General features: G+C 36.9%; 1 protein-coding gene across 1 annotated transcript in view; it reads right to left on the bottom strand.

Annotated features, from left to right (window-relative positions):
* Positions 1-5,106: 5,106 nt before the first annotated feature.
* The window catches only part of SHCBP1L (SHC binding and spindle associated 1 like), a 39,806-nt gene continuing 20,027 nt past the window's right edge, over positions 5,107-24,885 (bottom strand). Inside the window, exons 6-10 of the mRNA XM_025877854.2 lie at positions 13,944-14,049; positions 8,813-8,966; positions 7,221-7,471; positions 6,306-6,428; positions 5,107-5,488 (exon numbers count right to left, since the gene is read on the bottom strand). Coding sequence (XP_025733639.1) covers positions 5,237-5,488; positions 6,306-6,428; positions 7,221-7,471; positions 8,813-8,966; positions 13,944-14,049 — 886 coding nt within the window. The 3' untranslated portion in view covers positions 5,107-5,236. The remainder of the gene's footprint in view (positions 5,489-6,305; positions 6,429-7,220; positions 7,472-8,812; positions 8,967-13,943; positions 14,050-24,885) is intronic.

The raw sequence follows: 24,885 nt of genomic DNA, 5'->3' as shown, positions 1-24,885 counted from the left end.
CAGTATGGGGGAGAGAATTTGGAAAGAAAGAATATGTAGATCACCACACACATACGTTGGGGTTTGGAAATACAGTGAGAGTTGGCACTGACAAAAGTGGGTCTGCCCTTCTAGAAATTTAGGCAAGGATGAGAACGGACCTGTTCTGTGATGGCATCTTCACTGTGTACTTAGATGCTTGAAGATTATAGCAGTGACAACCCAACAGCTTTCTTTGAGGCTGAGGGTGATGTAGAAGGGAATTGTAAATTTCCTTTGGGCCCAGAGAGAGGCCGAAAAGTTAACTGGGGCAATAAGTTGATGGGCCATTTCCAGGAAGCCACGCTGAAGAGACTGTTGGCACTGTGATCTTTAGCAGCAGCTACAATTTGATGGGATCTCCCATGCTGTGGAGCTGCACATAAAACCCTTGGGACATCACCTGTGCCAAAGGAACAGACCAGGAGAACATGAACAGTGGGTCAGTTTAGGGTCAGCACAGACGAGAAAGAGGACATCAACTGCGGCAAAGCCCATATTTGAAAGCCGGTTTCCCTGCCTCTGAGTCTGGAAGCAGAAGTGGGATTGTAAGGCAGTAAAGGACACTAGAAATGGAATTTTGAATTGCACTGGAACTGACTGACGGGTTTTGGTTCTGATTGGAAATAAAGTTCCTGAATTCCACTGGATTTACCCGAAAGACACATGGGCCAGAAGACAGGAAAGTTATTTAAAGTGTATTTGTGTGCCTTTGCTATTTGTGGACTGTCCTATTAGGTGTAGTGTAAAAGGTTTCTGACTCGTGGGGAAAATTTACTATTGAATCTTTCAGAGCTAACAGGTTATCAGATGACTTTAGTGATGATTTAGCTTTTAGTAAAGAATCTACTTCCTGGGAATGAATTAGGGTGGCAAACTGGAACAAGTTGGTCACCCTAGGATTAATGTTAATGGTAGATCAGTCAGGAATTTCTAAACTTTGAAATTGCGTATTTCCTTCAAACCTAGAAATATAAGTATAGAGGCAATAAAGGAAATTGTCTGTAATTCAGTGTTTAACACTTCTGACTTTAACTGGTAAACCTATATTTAAACCTATATTTAAAACCTATATGTAAAAATGTAAAATAACTATAGTGATTATTTTTAATATTTTAGTAATTATTCAAGTGAAAATTTATAGTCTTTTTAAAATAATAGGAAATACAGTAAGATTTGGTTAATCTGATCTAAATAAAATTTAAATTTTTTCAGCATTAGTAATAGTTTTGAGCATTTTCAAAGTAACAGTATTTCTAATGATACCTGTCAATGACTTCAGAATTTTATTGGTAAGTAAAAGAAATGTGCATCTTATGCAGCCGCAAAATCTGAAATCACCAAAAAATTTGTGTTGTCATAATGTTTAGTATTAAAATACTGAGTTACAAAGTTGCCTGAGTTTTCCACGGAACAAATCGGAATGTTCTGAGGTTTAACAAAATATGTAGCAATATATTTTGTTAAAAGACAACTATTTGAGGTTTCAATTGAACAATAATATGTGAAAGGAAACTTAAATGTTACCCAAATCTGTGGTCGTAAGCTTCTGTGGACTGAGAGGCTCCTTTGAGAATATGATGAAAGCTGTAGACTGTCCACCAAAAGGCAGGTACACAAAATTTTTCTGACTTAAAATCTCTGTAATTCACAGACTCTTGAAACCTGTCTATATATTCCAGTGTAAGAACACCTGATTTGGTTCAATCACTGAAAGTATAGTATATTTACATAGTTTTCTCATTTTTCACTTTAATACTTTGGAAGAATTAGACCTGTCCTCAAATGCAATCAGTCTAGAAGATAACACATACGCACTCTGGGACGGATGTCTTACTAAGAATGGCCAATTACTCCTATAATCAGAGCAACTTTTCTGTGCCCTGTGCTGCCAGAGGAATGTCTTTCAGTCTTTTGATCTGTAGCCACCTGCCATTTCACTGCTTCTACTTCATAAACTGACAACAGGCTCTAGCATTGTGGGTCCCATTCTGCTCTTCAGTTGAGGCTCTGCTCTAGCTGCTGCCTGCGTGGTAATGGAACAAAGGAAGTCTCCACTCCCACTGCCAGTCTCTCAGGAAAAGCAAAAAGGGATTCAAATTCATCCCTTTTCATTCCGCATCACAGGCCACTCTTCTAATCTTGATTTGCCCAGTCTACACCTTCAGAATCCTAACCTTTTCAGCCCCAGCAACTGTGATGAGATATCCTTAAAAGCCCTGGATTGTAAATCTTATCTCCGTTTTTAGCACAGGCAGAGAGCCACTAGTATCATTCTTTACAACTAAGTTATTACTTGGATTGTACAGACAGTGTGGGATGTAATGTTCCTAAGACCCAGCACCTATACTCTCTTTAAGAAACTTACGGTCTCATAGGAAAACCAGTTATGTGCACAAAAGGGAAGGGCGGAGCAGAAATACTGAAACTTCCCTCCTTTCGGTTCTAAATTAGAATCTCCTAAATGTATACAAGCTATGCATTGGGTAGTTGTCCTGGTGAAGGAAACTTTCAATCCCATTTGAGGAACAGACTTAGGGTTTGTCTTCCCTTGACCTAGAAAATTGGTTAAGATAAATGGTAGGCAGACTAATGCCCCCCACCAAAGATGTCCACATCTAATCCCCAGAACCTGTGAACACATACCTTACATGGCAAAAGGAACTTTGCAGATGTCATTAAAGTTGAGGACCTTGAGATGAGGAAATTATCCTGGATTACCTAGGTGGGCTATATCTAATCACATGAGTCCTTAGAAGTGGGAGAGTGGGTCAGGGCAGTGACACAAGAAGAGGCAGGAGAAATTCAAAGCAGGAGAGGGACTCAATGCCTCTGAAAATGGAGGAAGGAAGCCATAACCCAGGGAATGTAGTTGGTCCTCCGCTGACAGCCATCTAGGAAACCTCTCAGTCCTACAACTGCAAAAAGCAACACTGCCAGCCACCCAAATGCACAGGAAAGTTCCTGTCAACACCTTGAATTTAGCCCGGTAGGACCCATGTCAGACTTCAACCTACAGAACTGTAAGATAATAAATTGGTGTTAAACCTTTAAAGTTGTCATTTGTTACACTGGAGGGGAAAGTAGAGACAGGAAGGCGAAGGAAAAAACTTTGTCAAAGACCAAATTTCTTAGAAAATCTAAAAAATGCTTTTATGTGCTTGAGAGACAGAGAAAACCTACTCTGAAGTGGGCCTGGAAAAGAGAAATTGGTTGGAAACCAATGGCAGCAGCACATAAAAGGCAGATGACCGGTGAGTGAGCAGTGTGCTCACGAAAAGCTCTTGCTCTTTTTGCTCTCAAAAGATCCTTTGTCCATCACCTCTTCCTGAAGCCAGAAACAGAGGAAAATCCCTCCTCTTATAGCTCATTTAATTCATTGTAGAAAGACTGTTCTTGTTAAAGCCTCCATGACAATACCTGAAATTATCTCACGTAACCGTTAATAAGACCTTGTGTAAAAAAAATTAATGAAAAGGCTATTGATGAAACTGAAGAACAACCATGCCTTATTAGACTCTCAACCTCAAGAGATTCTCTATGGCAACACAGGGTCACCTTTGAAGTTACAGATAACATGAAATAAAAGTCAAATTGAGGAAGGAAAATAAGTGTGTGAGTCTGAGGGCTTATTTCCTTTTATATACAAAATCAAAAATAAAATACAATGTAAGTTCTGCTTTGTGAAAAAGACCATTAGTTGTATCTTAGGAAATGGACCCCCTATTTTAGAAGACACATACCCATCCAATTTAAAGATAACTCTTAAAAAAATAAAGATAATTCCTAGCTTCAGTTGCAGTTAGGTGGAGCCATGTAATAAGATTCTAGTGGGAAGGAGGCATGAAAGTTGGAACAATGTGTGTAACTTTGTAGAAAGGTCCTATCCCTTCTGCTGCATGGCTGGAATTTTTTTTTTTTTTTAAGATTTTGTTTATTTATTTGACAGAGAGAGACACAGCGAGAGAGAACACAAGCAGGGGGAGTGGCAGAGGGAGAAGTAGGCTTCCCGCCGAGAAGGGAGCACGATGCGGGGCTCGATCCCAGGACCCTGGGATCATGACCTGAGCCGAAGGCAGACGCCTAATGACTGAGCCACCTAGACGCCCGCAGGGCTGGAATTTAAACAATGGCTTGAGCTATTGCTCAATTGCCATCTTGGCCCACGTGGTGATTTTGAATGGAAACCATACAATGGTAAGACAAGATAGAAGACAATTTTTTTAAAGATTTTATTAATATTTGAGTGAGAGCACAAGCTGGGAAGGGCAGAGGGAGAAGCAGACTGCTGAGCAGGGAGCCTGATGCAAGGCTTGATCCTAGGACCCCGGGATCATGACCTGAGCCGAGGCACTTGGCCAACTGAGCCACCCAGGCACCCCAGACATCTGAATTTCTAACATGGAACACTTACCTACCAACCCTACACTGAGTACCAACATGCGTTATCTATTAACCCTATACTTCAGATTACCTCTGGACTTACTGAATATGAGGAAGAAATATATTTCTATGTTCATTTTTTTTTTTTTTAAGATTTTATTTGAGAGTGAGTGGGAGAGAGAGAAGGAGCAGGGCGAGAGGGAGATTCAGCGGACTCTGCTGAGGAGGGAGCCCAATGTGGAGCTGGATCCCAGGGGTCCGTGATCATGACCTGAGCCGAAGGCAGACACTTAACCAACCGAGCCATCCAGGCACCACTATGTTTCCATATTCTTTACTTCTTTTATTTTGCATTTCCTTGTTTGCTGCAGTTGAACCTAGTTCTATATAATATAGTGAGTGCTATAGTGCTGTCTTACCTTATTCCAGTCCTAGCACAGATAAATAGGTGAATCAGGAATTGGCTATAAACTTGTTTTCTGTTATCTACATAGAACACCTAATGCTTATTGGACTAAGAGTATCAAAAACAATGTTTAAAACCACATTTGCTTTGGAATTAAGTAGTGATGATGGTGGTACCTTTTACTGAAAATATACTAAATACTGTTAAATTATATACTTTAAAAGGGTGAATTTTATGGTGTGTGAATTATATCTCAAAACTTATTTTAAAAAGTTAAAATGAATCATCCAATGAAAGCATTAGAATGTTTAAATATTTTTTAATTAAATAGGTTTTGAATTTAATTAAAACCACCATTTCTGTGGGATATGAGAATTATTTACTAAACAAATCTCTGAAATATAAAACATTAACATAAATCCAGATTCTTTAACTTGTGACTATTCTGATATCCCCCTTCAAGTTTGCTTCTATTTTATTGTTGTTCATCTCCAGGTTCAGATTCTGCATTACCCTAGAGAGCATACTGTCATCTTTTTTATCCCCTGAAGCTGCCCCTTTGTTGAGGGCTTCCTCTGCTACAATAAAAAATTGTTCAGTTGGTTGAAGAATGCTTACACCATAGCCATTGTTGTTGTAAATATGATTATTAGTCATCTTCAATTTTGGTGCTGGAAGAACCTGTTAAATTATTCAAGGAAATTAATTTTTTAATAATTTCTATAAAAACAAAATATGAACTGTAGAATTTATTCTTAGGTTTACATGTTTCTTTAAAACAACTAAATCTGTTTTGAGCAAGCGATATTTTCCTCACACTGATTGTTGTAATAATAACCAAGGAAATCTCTAGTGTTGAAATATTAAATGAAGATTTCAGTTTATTTTATAAAACAATATCTCATGAAGCTTTTAATATAACAAATATGAAAATAATTTCAGATATCAAAAATGATAAATTTTGAAATAATAAAGTAATTTCAAATAATTATATGTAACCTAGAATTCTAGGGAAATACTTCATTACATTAGTCTAGAGAGGGACCTAGAAGAGTAGAACTAATAGAAGTAGAAAGGAATGGGAAGGCATTTCACTTACAAATTGCTATTGTAATTGGTTATTTTAATTGGCTAGCTTAAATTATTTTATAAACTTTGAAAGTAAGACTTAAATATTTCATAATATATTTATTATTTTTATTTGCTTTACTTTCCAAAATGTATTATAGACCTGCCCAATGAAAAATCTAGAACATTTTTATAAAAGTAAAACTATCCACTTCATCAAAGTTATCTGCTACGAATTTAAGTTGAAACTATTAAATTAGAAAGCTAAACTTGTTTTATATCAGCCATCATTTAAACCATATTTTAATTATCTCTACTATTATTTTCCAAATCAGTAACATTTAGACTAGACTTTGTCTAGAAGTAATATTTTAGTATTTTTGTGATAATAATTCTTATAACAACTGTATATTAAGAAATATGAGAATACCTTCATATTAACTCCACCTAAGGTGCTTTTTGAATTGTCAGTGGTTCTGAGGTTATTACAGTGATGAATTTCATTTCTTTCTAAAATGGCTATGCTCCCAGGATACAGTTCAACACCAGCACCCTGTAAATTGAAAGCAAATAAAACAATCTCAAAACACACATGTACCTCTCCAAAATTTTCTTTAGATTTAAAACTTGTAATTCTATTTTAGCACTCTCAACAAAGTTACACAAAAATATGATAATTCATGTAATGATTTATTGTAGAGATAATGTTTAAAAACGTTGAAAACTAGTATTATCTGTGTGTTGGAAGATCATTGGGTCTAGAAGGAGGGCTGAGGTCACATAGTCTCATTGAGTCACATTGCTCTCCCACCCAAATGAAATCTCTAGAAGGGAGCCAAAAATCTCTTTAAGCAGTTCTTTCAATTGTTATAAAAATTAATTTATATATATTCTAAATCCCTCAATGCTGCTAATGTTTACTTCCTCAGTTTAGTGGAAATTAAGTCATTCTATTAAAAAAAGGGTCCTATTATTTTCATCCTTTATTCTTCCTTTTCATTCAATTTTCCAGTATTTTAATACTCTTTGTGATTGTTATCTGAAGATTCAAACTCATTTCTTTTTAAGTAAACGTTAACAAGTTAACTGACTCATCCGTTTTGTAGCCACCAATTCCTAAATTTTAAAAAAAAATCACATTTAAAGCCAGTAATTCTTTACTTTGGACTTAACTTAGTTCATTTTTCCTATGTGTGCTATGACACTCTGTACTTGTCCTCATTTTATCAGTTTCTAAGCTTGATTATAACTCAATTCAAAGATGAAGTAATTGTTACCCTTTGCACATTAAGATCACTCAAAGTTATCTGTTGTCGTATAAAGCTGTTTTCATAAAATGAAATACCTGGGCACCAGTTATTTCACTGTCTGTAATTGTCAAAGCAGCCCCTGTAAGAACACACACTCCTGTTCCTTCACATTTTAATATACAGTTTTCTAGAGTCATGTGACCAGACTCCACCACCACAATACCATCAACTGTCCCTTGTTGTATCAAAGATAGATGCATTAGCTTCACATTATCAGCTTTAGACACCACGAAACTGTCATGAGAAGGTTCAGAAGTAATCATAATTTCCTCTCTCTTTCCAACTCCTGATTCATAGAGAAAAACATGAAAAAATCAGTAATCCCAAAGTTTAAAGTTCTTTAGTCATTCAATAATACTGTTTTTCTTTTCACATTTTTAATAAGTAATATATGTAACTACTTAACTATATAATCTTTTGTCCATATTTTGATGCCATGATGGGAGAATCTGGGTTTATAGTCAATATAGATGTACCTGTGTATTCAACATACTCATTCCATAATATATTTTCCTAAATTTCCTATTAACATAATCAACAGTCATTTACAAAATGTCTAAGATATAAAAACTATCTTACCCTAACCTGGTTTCAAAACCATAATAAATTACCATAACCAAAAAAAGACTGTCAGAGACTTGTGAATTAGGTTATAAGATTAATGTAATCATATCCACAATTTTGATCTAGAATAGTCAAAGCAATCATCTAAATTTAACATCAGGGCGCCTGGGTGGCTCAGTTGGTTAAGCGACTGCGTTCGGCTCAGGTCATGATCCTGGAGTCCCGGGATCGAGTCCCGCATCGAGCTCCCCGCTCAGTGGGGAGTCTGCTTCTCCCTCTGACCCTCTTCCCTCTCGTGCTCTCTATCTCTCATTCTCTCTCTCTCTCTCTCTCAAATAAATAAATAAAATTAAAAAAAAATAAATTTAACATCAGTCCAAAAATAAGGGGTTGTATCTTCAAGAAGGCTATAAAATTTGAAAATGACAAATATATTATTACCCATGCAGTTCAACAAAATACTACTGATTACAGTCATCAGGATCTAGTGAATTTTTGCTCAATTTTTGAATTGACAGGCAAAACCTAAGTCACCTGGTTCTTTTCTTTTGGCCACACAGTGGGAATATCCTTACTTCAGTGTTAAAGGACAGAATTAAAATTACTAAAATAGGTTCAGAACCTAAAAGAAATTTAGTAAACTCTTCTACTTGTAGCAAGTTTGCATATGAATTAACCTGAGAAAATGCTGAATATATTTTAATATAGCCTTACATTTGGGTTTTCCTACTAAAGTGATAAAAAAATGCAATAGAGGAAGAAAAAGTAGTTTGGGTAAAAATAGTACAAACAGGTTTTTGGTTTTTTTTGTGGTTTTGATCTTTTTAGAATCTGTGCTTGTAGTGCTACACTATCATGGGGAAGAAGTAGTCTCATTGATTTGCTTTGGTACATTATGTCCAAATGAAGTCACCTGTACAGATAATACACTCATGAACAGGTGAGAAAATCTTAATTGTAAAAAGTACATAAGGGATTTTTGTATTAGGTAAATCATGTTTATAATATACATTTTTTCCAGTATACATTGCTATAAAAAGATTGCAAAGGATGCCCTGCTAACCCTTTATAATGATGTCATCAGTCAATAAAGCAAGATTTACAGCTTGATATTCTCCTGGAAAAATAACTACGGTATCTCCACTATAACAACTATCCAAAGCCAAATCCAAATCATCATGCTGTTGGAGAAGTGTGTCTGAAGATAAGTCCTTTACCTGAAAAGAAGAAATAAAACAGTACACTTTTAACAATGAATTAAACTGAAACAGGTCATTTTAATCAGTTAACTTATCAGTAACGTGCTTTTCTCAAAGACTTACCTTGTATATTACACTGTAATACACCGTAAATACTGTATGTCTTCATGTTCATTAAATATTCCAAATATCAGTGTATCAACTAAGGGAATGTTGAAATGGGATTTTCTTTACAATCACTAATAATTTTACAGCTATGAAAGACTGTGCCAGAAGGCAGAATTTTAACTTAACATATTACCTCCCAAGGCTTACAACAGCTCTTGGAGGGGAAGTTATATTATCCCCTTATCAGGTGAAGGACATTGAAACTCAGTGAGATGAAATTATTTGCCCAAGATCACAGAGTTGGTGAGTGGTTAAGCGAAGCTGTAGATGCAGGGCTTTATGACACCAGATCTCTTTACAGTCTACCACTTTATTTCTTTAACTCAAACTAATCCTATAATTTTAGTAAATCAATAAAACTTTATATATTAAATATTCTAGAACTAAAAATAAAAGATACCAGGAATCTGCACTGAGAGTAGAAAAGGGAGGAGAACTTCATTATTAGTACCATGAACCGTGGGGAACTTTCAAAATAAAATTTGAAAACTGAAATTCTGAAAAATGCCTATTATTTTATCCCAATAGAAATGGCATTATCATTCATATATCTTTTTTCTTATAGAAGGGTTATAAGAAAAACATTAAAAATGAAAACATAACAAATGGAAATTTTAACCTAAATAAATGTATTTATATAGCTATTTCCTTTTAGTCTTTCTCCCATGCATATATTCATTATTCATAATACCAACATATCATACCATACATATACACGGCTTTGAATCCTGACTTTTTAAAGATTGATTTATTTTAGAGAGCATGAGTGGGAGGGGTAGAAGGTGAGGGAGAGAGAATCTCAAGCAGACTCCAGGCTGAGAGCAGGGCCCAACTCACGACCCTGGTATCATGACCTGAGCTGAAACCAAGAGTCAGACATTTAACCGACTGTACCACCCAGACACCCCTGAATCCTGACTTTACATTACATCATATTTTCCCATGTCTTCAAATATTTTTTCAAAGCCTAATGTTTAATGATTACATAATAATGTATCATATTGGCATATCATAATTTATCATAATTATGATTTTCTTACTCTTAGATTGTTTATACAATTTTTTAATATTCTGAAAATACTACAATAAATCCTTATGCACATCTCTAGTTATTTATTTAGGAAAAATTACTAGATGGGGAATTACTGTGTCAGAGGTACAAAAGATTTTAAGTGTCTTGGATACATATTGCTAAATTGCCCTCCAGAAAAGTTTAACCAATTAAAGTTTGGTTTGAGAACTCATTTTGCTATAAACTCATCAGCATGGGGTATCTTTTAAATTTATAAAATATTTGCCACCTTAATAGGGAAAAATCTTCACTGCCTCATGTTAATTTCCATTCCTTTGATAAGCAAGAATGAACAGTTTTTCCAGATATATTTGAAAGTCAATCCTTACTAATTCAGCAAACCACTATATTCATTTACGTGTGTATTCTAAGTACTTTGGTGGCAGAGAGTACAATTACCTCTGTAAATAAATAATTTGGAAGAACTCTAGAATCCATCTCATTTATATTTTTCTTATTCATGAAAATAGGAAATCCAGGAGAGAGAAGTTTGCAGGGGAACATAATGAGTTTAGTTTTGATGCCAGTCAATTTGAAGTACTGGTGGAGTCACTAAGCAGAGGTATCCAGTAGACTGCATATAAGAGTCTAGAATATAGGACTAAGATTTGACTGGGCATAAAGATCTTGGAGTTATTTACATATAATTTGAGCATAGGAATGGATAAGTAGCTATAAGACTGTATAAAGAGGGAAAGATAGCACTCCAGGATGGAACACTGAAGAACATTTAAAGAACAGGCAGAAACGAAATCTCAAAGCTGAGACTGAGGGGTAGCCTAAGAGGTGGTAAGAAAATTAGGAGACCACAACGTCAGGAAAGGAGGAAGTAGTTGATAATGTCAGGTGCTGAAAGGTTAAACAAGATGGTGATCCTTGAGTTGTGCTTACTGCATTTAGCCACAGCTTGGTCCCACATTGACCACAAGGGCATTTACACTGATATTCTGGAGGCAGAACCAAGATCACTGTGAGTAGAGGCATGAATATGAAGGCAGTAGAGACAAGTACAGATAAATATCTCAAGAAGTTTTGCTGTCTAAAACAAGAGATAGAGACGTGGTATTTAGGATACACATTGTTTTATTATTTCAAAAACCAGAATTGAGGGGCACCTGGGTGGCTCAGCCGTTAAGCATCTGCCTTCGGCTCAGGTCACGATCCCAGGGTCCTAGGGTTGAGCCCCGCATCGGTCTCCCTGCTCGGCAAGAAGCCTGCTTCTCCCTCTCCCACTCCCACTGCTTGTGTTCCCTCTCTCGCTGTGTCTTTCTCTGTCAAATAAATAAATCTTAAAAAAAAAAAAACAGAATTGAATACATCTCAATGCATTTAGGAAGGAAACAGTAGAGAGAAAGATACAAAAGAGAGGTGATGTCATGGAAATAGTGGAATAAAGAGTTCCAAAAAATGGTTCTTCCACTGAAGCAATTATTAAGTTGGGGGAAAAAAATGACAGAATGAACATTTCTGGCACTCTGGAACCTAATCAAACACAGCAACCCATGGAAGTGCCTAATGAAGAGGCTGTTAAAATTTGGCTTAAAAAAAAAATGTGTTTTTGCTTAGCTGCTTACCATCTTCTATTCCCCAGCTTGGCAGCAGCTGTGAAAAGAACAACCCATGTTTCTGTGGCTTGCCAGTGCTGGAGCAAGCATGGGGTGGCCTGAAAGGGCCCTGCATGGGGGGGGGGGGTGTCCATGGGCAAGCATACGGACCTTATTCTCAAAAACAGTGTGGTGGTGAGGGGCGCCTGGGTGGCTCAGTCAGTTAAGCATCTGACTCTTGATTTTGGCTCAGGTCATATCATCAAGGTGGTAAGATCAAGCCCCTCATCAGGCTCCACACTGGGCATGGAGCCTGCTTAAGATTCTCTCTCTCCCTTTCCTTCTGCCCTTCCCTTGCTCTCTTTCTTAAAAAAAAAAAAAAAAAAAAAGTGGTTGTGCATTTTGACTAGTCAGTATCTCAGGGAAAGGACTGACAAAGCTGACTTGTTTCACATCCCCCTCAGAATTGAGTGATAATGTAGGTATCACTTGATGAAAGCATTTAAAAACATACACTACCTATAGGTGTCTGGGGCAAAGGAAAACCCTGCAAAGGAGGAGGCTGAGAAGGAAGATTCTTGGGGAAATAGGGCTACCTCATAAACTAGGACATCTAGAGTGAAATGCACATGACCAGGGCTGGATGCATGCTCAGGAGAGATCTGAAAGGACCCTAAGCTTTACTTCCCACTGATCACTGGGCCCTGTGAAAGCAAGAGGTGAAAGCCAAGGCAGAATTGTAAGCAGCTTGGCTTAGCTTTGAAGGCGTGCCTCAGCTCAGAGCTAATTTGCAAAGACTGTGAGAGATTCTTGTTTTTGTTTTAAGCTGTAGGTGTTTATGGAAATTTGTCAGGTAACTGGCTACCTGCTGAGATTACATAATAGAATTTCAGTAGCCACACACAAAAAGAAATACAGCTTTTGCAAAAATAGTTGGAAAATTTGCTAACCATATGGACAACTGCAGTCCTCAACAATTAACAGAGCAAACCCTGGGGATAGGGTAGACTGATATCCAGAGTTATTAGACTATAACATTCAAAATAACCAATTTTCAACAAAAAATTACAAGACCGGAAACTGTGGCCCATTTACAGGGAAAAAGATTGACAGAAACCATCTCTGAGGAAGCACAGACAAGCCTTTGGATTTATCAAACAAAAACTTTAAATCAACTGTCTTAAATATGCTCAAAATGCTAAAAGAAACTGTGGACAAAGAACTAAAGGAACCATAAGGACAATGTATGAACAAATAGATAATATCAATAAAGAAATAAAAATTACAAAAAGGACCCAAATAGAAATTCTATTGTTGAAAATTACAATAGATGAAATTAAAAAAAAAAAAAACCTCACTAGAGAGGCTTAGATATCATATTTGAGTGGGAAGAAGAAATAATCAATAAACTTGAAGACAGGACAATTAAAATATCCAGTCCGAGGAGCAGAAAGAAAAAAGCAGAAAGAAAAATAAACAATGTTGAAGGGACCAGTGGTATACCATCAAGAATACAAATATATGTATTATAGAAGTCCCAGAAGGAGAAGAGAGAAAGGAGCAAAAAGAAGATTGAAGAAATAATGGCTGAAAACTTTCCAAATTTGTTGAAAGATGTGAATCTATACATCCAAGAGCTTAATGAGCATCAACAAGGATAAACACAAAGAAAGCCAAACCAACACATATAATCAAACTGTTGAAAGTCAAAACAAAGAACTTGAAAGCAGTGAGAGAGAAGCAATTCAGTATATACAAGGAATTGGCAATAAGATTAATGGCTGATTCCTTAACAGAAGCCATGGAAGCCAGAAAGCAGTGGGATGACATATTTAAGGGGAGTGGGTACTGTCAACCAAGAATTCTATATCTAGCAAAACTATCCTTCAGTAATTTCTCAAATGTATGAAGCAGCAAGACTGTGGATCTGGTTCAAATGGTATCTCCCTCAAATGCAGTCTTTCTCATATTTGTCTCCTATCCTTCCCATAGCTACTATTAGCATAGTGCCTAGCAATAAGGTTTGTACTCAGTAAATAGTTGCTGACATTTATTTATTTAGTATCTATTATATGCTAATCACTGAAGTGGATGTAATGGGGGAAAGAAGGCATTAATGTCAGATAAGAAGCCTACCCCCAAAGAGCTTCTTTTCTGATTATACACAACTACAACTTAAATGAACAAATAGGGATAAAGTGTATTTCTTACCATGTCAGTAGTCATCACTTTTGCCACAATATGTGTTATAGTCTTTCCAAAATCTCTTTTTCCCTTCCTGCGCCTCAGAATTCTTGGAAAGAAAGGTCCATGAACTCTAGAGTTGAAAATATTTATTATGATTAAATTAACCTCAAAAAGACTCAAGCTATACTTACTTAGAAAATAAAACTTGACACCAAGCATCTTTGAGAAGTAGGTTTCACTAATTTTAAGCTCTTTGAGAGCAATGAGCAAATTGAGAGCGATGGAATGATTAAAATCTTTTAGATAACTGAGTGTTTAAACCCTTGAACTCTAAAATCTTTTCATTTTCATGGTTTCTACCTGGAAATCTGTATGTAACCCCCTACAATCAATGCCTCTTACCTCAACTCTTTAATACAGTAGAAAATTTTCCTGAATGTACTTTCATAGTCCAATGAATGTGGACTCATAACAAAGCAAAGGTGGGTTATGTCTGTGATACAGGGTATAAGAATGTTTAGGGAAGTACCCAATTTTAGATACTGTGTTCAACCAACAGACTGTTTTGTTTCAAAGGATATGGTCTCCATAGATACGTTGACTGTGGCCTCCCAACAGAACAATTATAGCTTCTTTCTGAGTTGTGTGTGTTTTTTTTTAATTATTGTTTGCTCTTCAGCACTTCTAATTAATTCCACTCTTTCTCTTCTTTCTGCTCTTCTTTATAATTCCTATTTCCTAACTCTTAACCATGTAAGTGTTATCAAAAGAAAGAAATTTTGAGCATAATATTTATCATTACTATCAGCGGAAAGGGACATTCCTTTACCAACAGATGTAGATTTACTAATAATCTCCTTAGGTGCTATATTTTGGGTTCTCTGCAGCACTTTATTGCTTGACATGTTTCACTGAACATTTCAAAAGTAAACCCATTCAGCATTTTTATACCTATTTAAGCAAGTGACTATGATCTTGTGAAAGAGAACTACTCACACATTTCTTCACCATATACCTGATCACTAGCTGCTCAAAGAGTATAGCATCCTATGTTCAGGAAATACAGTAGTTTATCATGCAATCCTAGTTTTAAAATCAAAAGTATATATCAGTGGGTTTTTTTTAATCAAATTTATTAAGGTATAATTTACATAACAAACACTCATTTTAAGTAAACCATCCATGAGGTTTCACAAATGTGTGCATTTGTGAATTTAACTCAATCACAATAATCAAGGTATAGAACATTCCCATCACACCGATAGGTTCCTTCGTGCATCTTTGCACTCAATCCTCCACACCTATTCCCAGGCAACCACTGATCTACTTTCTGTCATAGAGTTCCCTTTCTTGGATTTTTTAAATGAAATTTTAAAGTGAAATAATATATGAGGTACTCTTTTGTGTCTTTTTTTCATTCAGTCTGTTTTTTGAGATCCATCATGTTATTTTGTGTATCAGCATTTTGTTTATATTGCTGAGCAGTATTTCATTATTGGATTTTCTGTATACAAAATCATGTCATCTGCAAATACAGATAATTTTATCACTTCTTCCTTTCCAATCTGGTTGGCTTTTTCCTTGCCTATTGCTCTAGCTGGAACCTCTATTACAATTTGAATGGAAGTGGTAAGAGTGGATATCCTTGTCTTCTTCCTGATCTTGGTGGGGAAACATCCATTCTTTCACCTCTAAGTAGGATTTAGTTAAAGGTTTTTCACAGATGGCCTTATACAGGCTGAGAAATATCCCTTCTATTCCAAGATTTTAATTTTTATCATGAAAGCATTGCATTTTGTCAAATTCTTTTTCTGTGTCTATTAAGGTGTGGCTTTTGTTTTTTTATTTATCAATATGGTGTATTATATCGATTCATTTTCATGTGTTAAACCAACCTTACAACCCTGGGATAAATCCCACTTAGTCATAGTGTCTGATCCTTTTACCATGTTGCTAGACTCAGTTTGTTAGTTTATTATTGAGGATTTTTGCATCTATATTCATAAGGGATATTATTCTGTAGTTCTCTTCGATGTTTTTGTAGTTTTGGTATCAGGGTAATAATTGTGGCCTCACTGAATGAGTTGGGTAAATGTTCCCTTCTTCTTCTTCTTCTTCTTTTGAAGTTTGTAAAGCTTTGGTGTTAATCCTTTAAATATTTGGTAGAATTCACCAGTGAAGACATCTGGTCTTTGGCTTTCCTTTGTAGGTAATTTTTAATTTGCTAATTTAATCTCCTTACTTGCTATTGGTCCATTCAGGTGTTCTGGTTTGGCTTGAGTCAGGTTGGGTAGATTTTATCTTTTCAGGAATGTGTCCACTTGATTTGGTAATCTAATTTTCTGGCATATAATTGTTCGGAGTATACCTTAGTAATCCTTTCTTATGTCTGTGCAGGTTTTTATGTGAATGTAAGTTTTCAACTTATTTGGATAAATACCAACAAGGAGCACTATTGCTGGTTCATATGCTTAGACCACATTAAGCTTTTAAGAAACTACCGAACTATCTTCCAAAGAAGCTGTGCTGTTTTGCATTCCAATCAACAATAAATGAGAGTTCTGGTTCCACAACCCTGCCAGCAATTGGTATTGTCAAGGATTTTTTTGTTTCTGTTTTTGTTTTGTTTTTTGGATTTCAACCATTCCAATAGGTAAGTAATGGTATCTCATTCTTTTAATTTGCAATTCCCTAATTGCAATGATGTTGAGCATTTTTTATTGGCTTTTTTTTTTTTAACCATCTGTATATCTTCTCTGGTGAGGTGTTCATTCAGAATGTCCATTTTTTTCTTTTTTTTAAGATTTTATTTATTTATTTTAGAGAGAGAGAATGAGAGATAGAGAGCACGAGAGGGAAGAGGGTCAGAGGGAGAAGCAGACTCCCCACTGAGCAGGGAGCCCGATGCAGGACTCGATCCCGGGACTCCAGCATCATGACCTGAGCTGAAGGCAGTCGCTTAACCAACTGAGCCACCCAGGCGCCCCATGTTCCATACAAATTTTAGAATTGTTTGTTCTAGCTCTGTGAAAAATGCCAGTGTTATTTTGGTAGGGATTGTATTGAATGTGTAGATTGCTTTGGGGAGTATAGACTTTTTTTTTAAAGATTTTATTTGAGAGAGAGTGTGTGACAGAGAGAGAGAGAGTGCAAGCAGGGGAGATGGGAAGAGGGAGAAAGCAGATTCCCTGCTGATCAGGGAGCCTGATGTGGGACTTGATCCCAGGACCCTGGGATCATGACCTGAGCTGAAGGTAGATGCTTAACCGACTGAGCCACCCAGGTGCCCCAGGAGTATAGACATTTTAATAATATTTGTTCTTCCAATCCATGAGCATGGAATATCTTTCCATTTCTTTGTGTCTTCTTCAATTGCTTTCATAAGTGTTCTATAGTTTTCAGTGTGAAGATCTTTTTTTTTAAGATTTTATTTATTTATTTGACAGAGAGCGAGACAGAGAGAGAGGGAACACAAGCAAGGGGTAGTGGGAGAGGGAGAAGCAGGCTTCCTGTGGAGCAGGGAGCCCGAAGCGGGGCTCGATCCCAGGACCCTGGGATCATGACCTGAGCGGAAGGCAGACACTTAATGACTACACCACCCAGGCACCCCTCAGTATGCAGATCTTTCATCCTTTTGGTTAGGTTTATATAGGTATCTTAGGGTTTTTGGTGCAATTATAAATGGGATCGATTCCTTGATTTCTTTCTGCAGCTTCATTATTGGTGTATAGAAATGCAACAGATTTCTGTACATTGATTTTATATCCTGCAACTTTGCAGAATTCATGTATCAGTTCTAGGAATTTTTTCGTGGAGTCTTTTGGGTTTTCTATATAGAGTATCATGCCATCTGCAAATAGTGAAAGTTTTACATCTTCCTGCCGATTTGGATGCCTTTTATTTCTTTTTGTTTTCTGATTGCTGAGGCTAGGACTTCCAGAACTGTGTTGAACAATAGTGGGGAGAGTGGACATCCCTGTCGTGTTCCTGACCTTAGGGGAAAAACTGAGAGTTCTTTGAGGATATTGAGGACATTGAGGACATTAGCTGTGGGTCTTTTGTATATGGCTTTTATAATGTTGAGGTATGCTCCTTCTATCCCTACTTTTTTGAGGGTTTTTATCAAGAAAGGATGCTATATTTTGTCAAATGCTTTTTCTTCATCTATTGAGACGATCATATGGTTCTTATCCTTTCTTTTATTAATGTGGTGTATCATATTGATTGATTTGCGGACTTTGAACCACCCCTGCAGCCCAGGAATAAATCCCACTTGATCATGGTGAATAATCCTTTTAATGTACTGTTGGATTCGATTAGCTAGTACTGAAAATTTTTGCATCCATGTTCATCAGGCATACTGGTCTGTAATACTCCTTTTTAGTGGGGTCTTTGTCTGGTTTGGGGATCAAGGTAATGCTGGCCTCATAGAATGAGTTTGGAAGTTTGCCTTCCATTTATATTTTTTGGAACAGCTTCAGGAGAATAGGTATTAATTCTTCTTTAAATTTTTTGCAGAATTCCCCTGGGAAGCCATCCAGCCCTAGACCCTTGTTTGTTGGGAAATTTTTTATTACTGATTCAATTTCTTTGCTGGTTATGGGTCTGTTCAAATTTCTATTTCTTGCTGTTTCAGCTTTGGAATGTTTCCTATGTTTCTAGGAATTTATCCATTTCTTTCAGATTGCCCAATTTGTTGGCATATAATTGCTCATAATATTCTCTTATAATTGTTTGTATTTCTGTGGTGTTGGTTATGATCTCTCCTCTTTCATTCATGATTTTATTAATTTGAGTCCTTTCTCTCTTCTTTTTGGTAAGTCTAGCTAGAGGTTCATCAATTTTGTTAATTCTTTCAAAGAACTAGCTCCTAGTTTCATTGATCTGTTCTACTGTTTTTCTTTTTTATTTCTGTATCATTTATTTTTGCTCTAATCTTAATTATTTCCCTTCTGTTGGTTTTAGACTTTATTTGCTATTCTTTTTTCAGCTCCTCTAGGTATAAGGTTACACTGTGTATTTCAAACTTTTCTTGCTACTCGAGGAAGGCCTATATTGCTATGTACTTCCCTCTTATGATGTGTCCCATACGTTTGTGACTGTCGTGTTTTCAGTTTCATTTGCTTCCATGTATTTTTTTTATTTCTTCTTTAATTTCCTGGTTAACCCATTCATTCTTTAGTAGGATGATCTTTAACCTCCATGTATTTGTGGTCTTTCCAAATTTCTTCTTGTGGCTGACTTCAAGTTTCATAGCACTGTCATCTGAAAATATGCATGGTATGATCTCAATCCTTTTGTACTTGTTGAGGCCTGATTTGTGACCCAGTATGCAATCTTTTCTGGAGAATGTTCCATGTGCACTCAAAAGGAATGTGTATTCTGCTGGTTTAGGATGAAATGCTCTGAATATGTCTGTGAAGTACATCTGGCCCAGAGTGTCATTCAAAGCCATTGTTTCCTTGTTGATCTCCTGCTTAGATGATCTGTCCATTGCTATGAGTGTGGTGTTAAAATCCTCTACTATTATTGTATTATTATCAATGAGTTTATTATTAATTGATTTATATATTTGGCTGCTCCCAAGTTGAGGGCATAAATATTTACAACTGTTAGGTCTTCTTGTTGGGTAGAACCCTTTATTATGATATAGAGACCTTCTTCATCTCTTATGACAGTCTTTTTAAAAAGTCTAGTTTATCTGATAGAAGTATGGCTACTCCCTCTTTCTTTTGATGTCCATTAGCATGATAGATGGTTCTCCACCCCCTCACTTTTAATCTGGAGGTGTCTTTGGGTCTAAAATGACTCTCTTGTAAGCAGCATATTGATGGCTCTTTTTTTTTTTTAATTCATTCTGATACCCTATGGCTTTTGACTGTGGCATTGAATCCATTTACATTCCGAGTAGTTTTTTTTTTTTTTAAGATTTTATTTATTTATTTGACAGAGACAGAGACAGAGACAGCGAGAGCAGGAACACAAGCAGGGGGGGTGGGAGAGGGAGGAGCAGGCTTCTTGCCAAGCAGGGAGTCCGATGTGGGACTCGATCCCAGGACTCTGGGATCATGACCTGAGCCGAAGGCAGCCGCTTAACAACTGAGCCACCCAGGCGCCCCCTAAGTAATTATTGGTAGATATGAATTTAGTAGCACTGTATTATCTGTAAAATTGCTGTTCCTGTAGATTGTTTCTGTTCCTTTCTAGTCTTTGTTGCTTTTGGTCACTCTTTCCTGCTCAGAGGGTCCCCTTTAAGATTTTTTGCAGAGCTGATTTAGTGTTCACAAACTCCTTTAGCTTTTGCTTGTCTTGGAAACTCTTTCTCGCTCCATCCATTCTGAATGACAGCCTTGCTGGATAAAGTATTCTTGGCTACATATTTTTCCCATTTAGCACCTTGAATATATTATGCCACTTCTTTCTGGTCTGCCAAATTTCCGTGGGCAGGTCTGCTAACTTTATTTGTCTACCTTTGTAGGTTAAGGACCTTATGTCCCTAGCTGCTTTCAGAACTCTCCATCTTTGTATTTTGCAAGTTTCAATATGATATGTCTTGGTGTTGACCTGTTTTTGTTGATTTTGAGGGGAGGTCTCTCTGCCTTTTGGAGTTGAATGCCTGTTTCCTTCCCCAGATTAGAGAAATTCTCAGCTACAATATGTTCAAATAAACCTTCTGCCCCTTTATCTCTTCTTCTGGGACTCCTATAATATTATCGTGCTTTGTGGAATCACTGAGTTCCCTAAGTCTATATTCATAACCTAATAGCTTTCTTTTCCTTTTTCTTTCAGCTTCATTATTTTCTGTAATTTTATCTTCCATATTACCTATTTGTTCCTCTGCTTCTTCCATCATCATTGTGATTACATCCAGTCGGTTTTGCATCTCAGTTAAAGCATTTTTTTTTATTTTGGCCTGATTAGTTTTTAGGTCTTTTGTCTTTGCAGCCAGGGTTTCTCTGGTGTCTTTGCTTCTTTCAAGCCCAGCTAGTATTCTTATGACTGTTCTAAGTTATTCTTTAGGTATATTGCTTATATCTGTGTTGAGCAAATCCTAGCTGTGATTTCTTCTTTATCTTTCTTTTGGGGAGAATTCCTCCATCTTGTCATTATGTCTAGGTTTCTGTCTTTTGCATGTTATGGAAGCTTGTTTTGTTTCTGCTCTTGAGAGTAATACTATATTAAGAAGGGTCATACACTGTCCAGGGCCTGGACATGCAAAAGACAGAAACCTAGACATAATGACAAGATGGAGGAATTCTCCCCAAAAGAAAGATAAAGAAGAAATCACAGCTAGGATTTGCTCAACACAGATATAAGCAATATACCTAAAGAATAACTTAGAACAGTCATAAGAATACTAGCTGGGCTTGAAAGAAGCAAAGACACCAGAGAAACCCTGGCTGCAAAGACAAAAGACCTAAAAACTAATCAGGCCAAAATAAAAAAAAATGCTTTAACTGAGATGCAAAACCGACTGGATGTAATCACAATGATGATGGAAGAAGCAGAGGAACAAATAGGTAATATGGAAGATAAAATTACAGAAAATAATGAAGCTGAAAGAAAAAGGAAAAGAAAGCTATTAGGTTATGAATATAGACTTAGGGAACTCAGTGATTCCACAAAGCACGATAATATTATAGGAGTCCCAGAAGAAGAGATAAAGGGGCAGAAGGTTTATTTGAACATATTGTAGCTGAGAATTTCTCTAATCTGGGGAAGGAAACAGGCATTCAACTCCAAAAGGCAGAGAGACCTCCCCTCAAAATCAACAAAAACAGGTCAACACCAAGACATATCATATTGAAACTTGCAAAATACAAAGATGGAGAGTTCTGAAAGCAGCTAGGGACATAAGGTCCTTAACCTACAAAGGTAGACAAATAAAGCTAGCAGACCTGCCCACGGAAATTTGGCAGGCCAGAAAGAAGTGGCATAATATATTCAAGGTGCTAAATGGGAAAAATATGTAGCCAAGAATACTTTATCCAGCAAGGCTGTCATTCAGAATGGATGGAGCGAGAAAGAGTTTCCAAGACAAGCAAAAGCTAAAGGAGTTTGTGAACACTAAATCAGCTCTGCAAAAAATCTTAAAGGGGACCCTCTGAGCAGGAAAGAGTGGCCAAAAGCAACAAAGACTAGAAAGGAACAGAAACAATCTACAGGAACAGCAATTTTACAGATAATACAGTGTTTCTGTGTATGCTGTGCGTTCTCTGCTGTTGTGTTTTGGCTGCTCTTTCCCACAGATCAGTCATCTACAGAGTTCCTCCTTGCTTGCAGGGGGTAATGTTCAGACCTTTAACTAGGTGTCTTGGATTTGTTTGTTAAGATAAGCCTGATAAAAAAATTGAAAAAAAAAATCTGATCCAAGAAAAGAGAAAAGGAAAAAAAAAAAGCAAACAAAAAAACTATTAAACCCAATTCTAAAGAATACAAAAGAAGGAAAAAAGAAAAAGTCTGATCGAAAAAAAAGAAAAAGAAACAAACCAACAAATGAGCAAAAAAACTATAAGCCTGATACCAAAGGGAAAAGAAAAAAGAAAAAAGAAAAAAAAAAAGAAAATATAAGAAATTAAAATGATAATAATAAAAAAATAAAATTTAAAGAAAGAAAGAGGGGTGCCTGGGTGGCTCAGTCGTTAAGCTTCTGCCTTTGGCTCAGGTCATGATCCTGGGGTCCTGGGATTGAGCCCCATATCAGGCTCCATGCTCAGCGGAAAGCCTGCTTCTCCCTCTCCCACTCCTTCTGCTTGTGTTTCCTCCCTCGTTGTGTCTCTCTCTGTCAAATAAATAAATAAAATCTAGAAAGAAAGAAAGGGAAGAAAGGAAGGGAGGGAGGGAGGAAGGAGGGAGGCAGGGAGGAAGGAAGGAGGGAGGGAGGGGAAGGAGTGGGAGTGGGGGAGGGAGGAAGGGAGGAGGGAAGGAAGGAAGGAAGGAAAGCCAGCCTGGTCGTATTTCCATCAGGATTGGGCTGACACTTTGGAGCACTCCATGATCAGCTGACCTGGTACATGTGGTGGGGGGAGGGGAGAGGGGGGTGTTGGTCTTCTGAGGGAGAGGACCTATGAGCCGGTTCACAAACAGACCTGCCTTTGCATAGAATCCCCTACTGGGTGCAAGGCAGCAGGGTTTTGTGCAAGTGACTCCAGCCTCCAGGTGCTGTGTTTCTCTCCGAAGTCCAACCACGCTGGTGGGGGGAGGGGAGGAGGGATGGACTCACCCTGCCCTCTTGTCCCCCGGGGAGGGGAACTCATGGCCACAGGTGTTCAGGAGGCCCTTACAGAAAAGCAAACAACCTCCTCTCCTATGTCCTAGGCTTTTGTCAGATCGCTGCCCTCAACATGTCTGTGCCCAACTGTCAGCACACCCGACACCCCAGTTCTCCTGTGTTTTATCTCTGTCACATGGCTGGGATTCAAAACTCCAAATCTTAAAGGGCCCGGCAAGGCATGGACTGCTTCCCTCCCCTGGAGGAGAGCCTTGCAGTGCAGTCAGCACCATTCTGTCCCAGAAAAGCTGTCTCATGGCACATGCTCAGTGGCTGGAGTCTTGCAATATACATTTTAAACTAATCTTAGTCCACCTTCAAATAACACTATGCTACTTCATATATAGTGCAGGTACTTTTTAACAGAGTAGTCCCATTTTTTTCCTCAGCATATTACTGTCATTTATTTTACCAATCTATACACTATTATCACCCAATACCATCAAAACTACTATTAAACAGTATCTTTTCAATCGAGATAAAGAAAAATAAAAGATTTTAATTTACCTTTATTTATTCTTTCTCCAAACTCTTCTTCCTTCCTATACATAGATCTGAGTTTCTGACCTTTAGCAATTTTCTTCTCTAAAGAACTTTTCATTTTTCTTGCAAGGTGATATATTCCCTCAAGTTTTTTTTCCTTTTTGTCTAAAAGAGCTATTATCGTTTCACTTTTGAAAAATATTTTCACCAAATATATAGAATTCTAGGTTGGTAGTTCTTTAACTACCTCTTGGATATTTCACTCCTTTCTCATCTTGTTTGCATGGTTTCTTGTAAGAAGCACGTTGTAATTCTTATTCTTATTCACCTATAGATAAGGTGTTCCTTCCCCCCTCAGCTTCTTTATATATAGTTTTCCTCAGTTTGAATACGATATGCCTATGCATAGATTTTTTTTGGTATTTATCCTGCTTGGTATTCTCTGAGCTTCCTGGATCAATGGGTTTGTGTCTACATTTAATTTTGGAAAATTTTCACCATTATTAATTCACATTTCATCTGCTGCATTTGTTCTTTTTCTCTTCTGGCATTCCAATTACACATATGCTGCACCCTTTGAAATGGTCCCACAGTTCTTGGATGTTTTCTTTTTTCATTCTTTTTTTTCTTTGCATTTTTTCTGAAAAGATTCTGTTGACATACCTTCAAGTTCACTGATTCTTTCCTCAGTTTCATCCCATCCATTAGTAAACCCATCAGAGGTATTCATCATTTTTATTGTTTTTTATTTCTAGCATTTTCTTTTAATTCATTCTTAGAGTTTCTGTTCTTATGCTTACATTATCTGTCTGTTCTTACATTTTGTGTCCTTTTTTCATCAGAGACTAACATATTAATTTGGTATTTTAAATTCCATCGGATTAATTCCAAAATCATAATTGAGTCTGGTTCTGATGCTTGCTTTCTCTCTTCAGGCTTAGTTTTTTCTTGCCTCTTAGTATGTCCTGTAATATTTTGTGGAAAGCCAAGCATGATATATTGACTAGAAACTGAAGCAAATAGGCTTTTAGAGTGAGGTTTTATATTAATCTGGCCAGGAGGTAAACTGTGTTTAATGTTTGCTATAACTGTAGGGGTCAGAGGCCTCACATTCCTATGGTGTCCATATTTGTGTCTCCTCTGTTGCCTTTGAGCTTCCCTAAGAACTCCTCTTTAGACAGAGTTTGTGTCTTGTAGTTCTTTTAGCTATAA

This window comes from Callorhinus ursinus, unplaced genomic scaffold (genome assembly GCF_003265705.2).
Source record: "Callorhinus ursinus isolate GAN/ISIS: 27379988/994484 unplaced genomic scaffold, GSC_fseal_2.0 scaffold13, whole genome shotgun sequence".
Classification (NCBI taxonomy): domain Eukaryota; kingdom Metazoa; phylum Chordata; class Mammalia; order Carnivora; family Otariidae; genus Callorhinus; species Callorhinus ursinus.
Note: the sequence above shows the minus strand (reverse complement) of the source record. Positions and strands in the feature narration are given on the sequence as shown.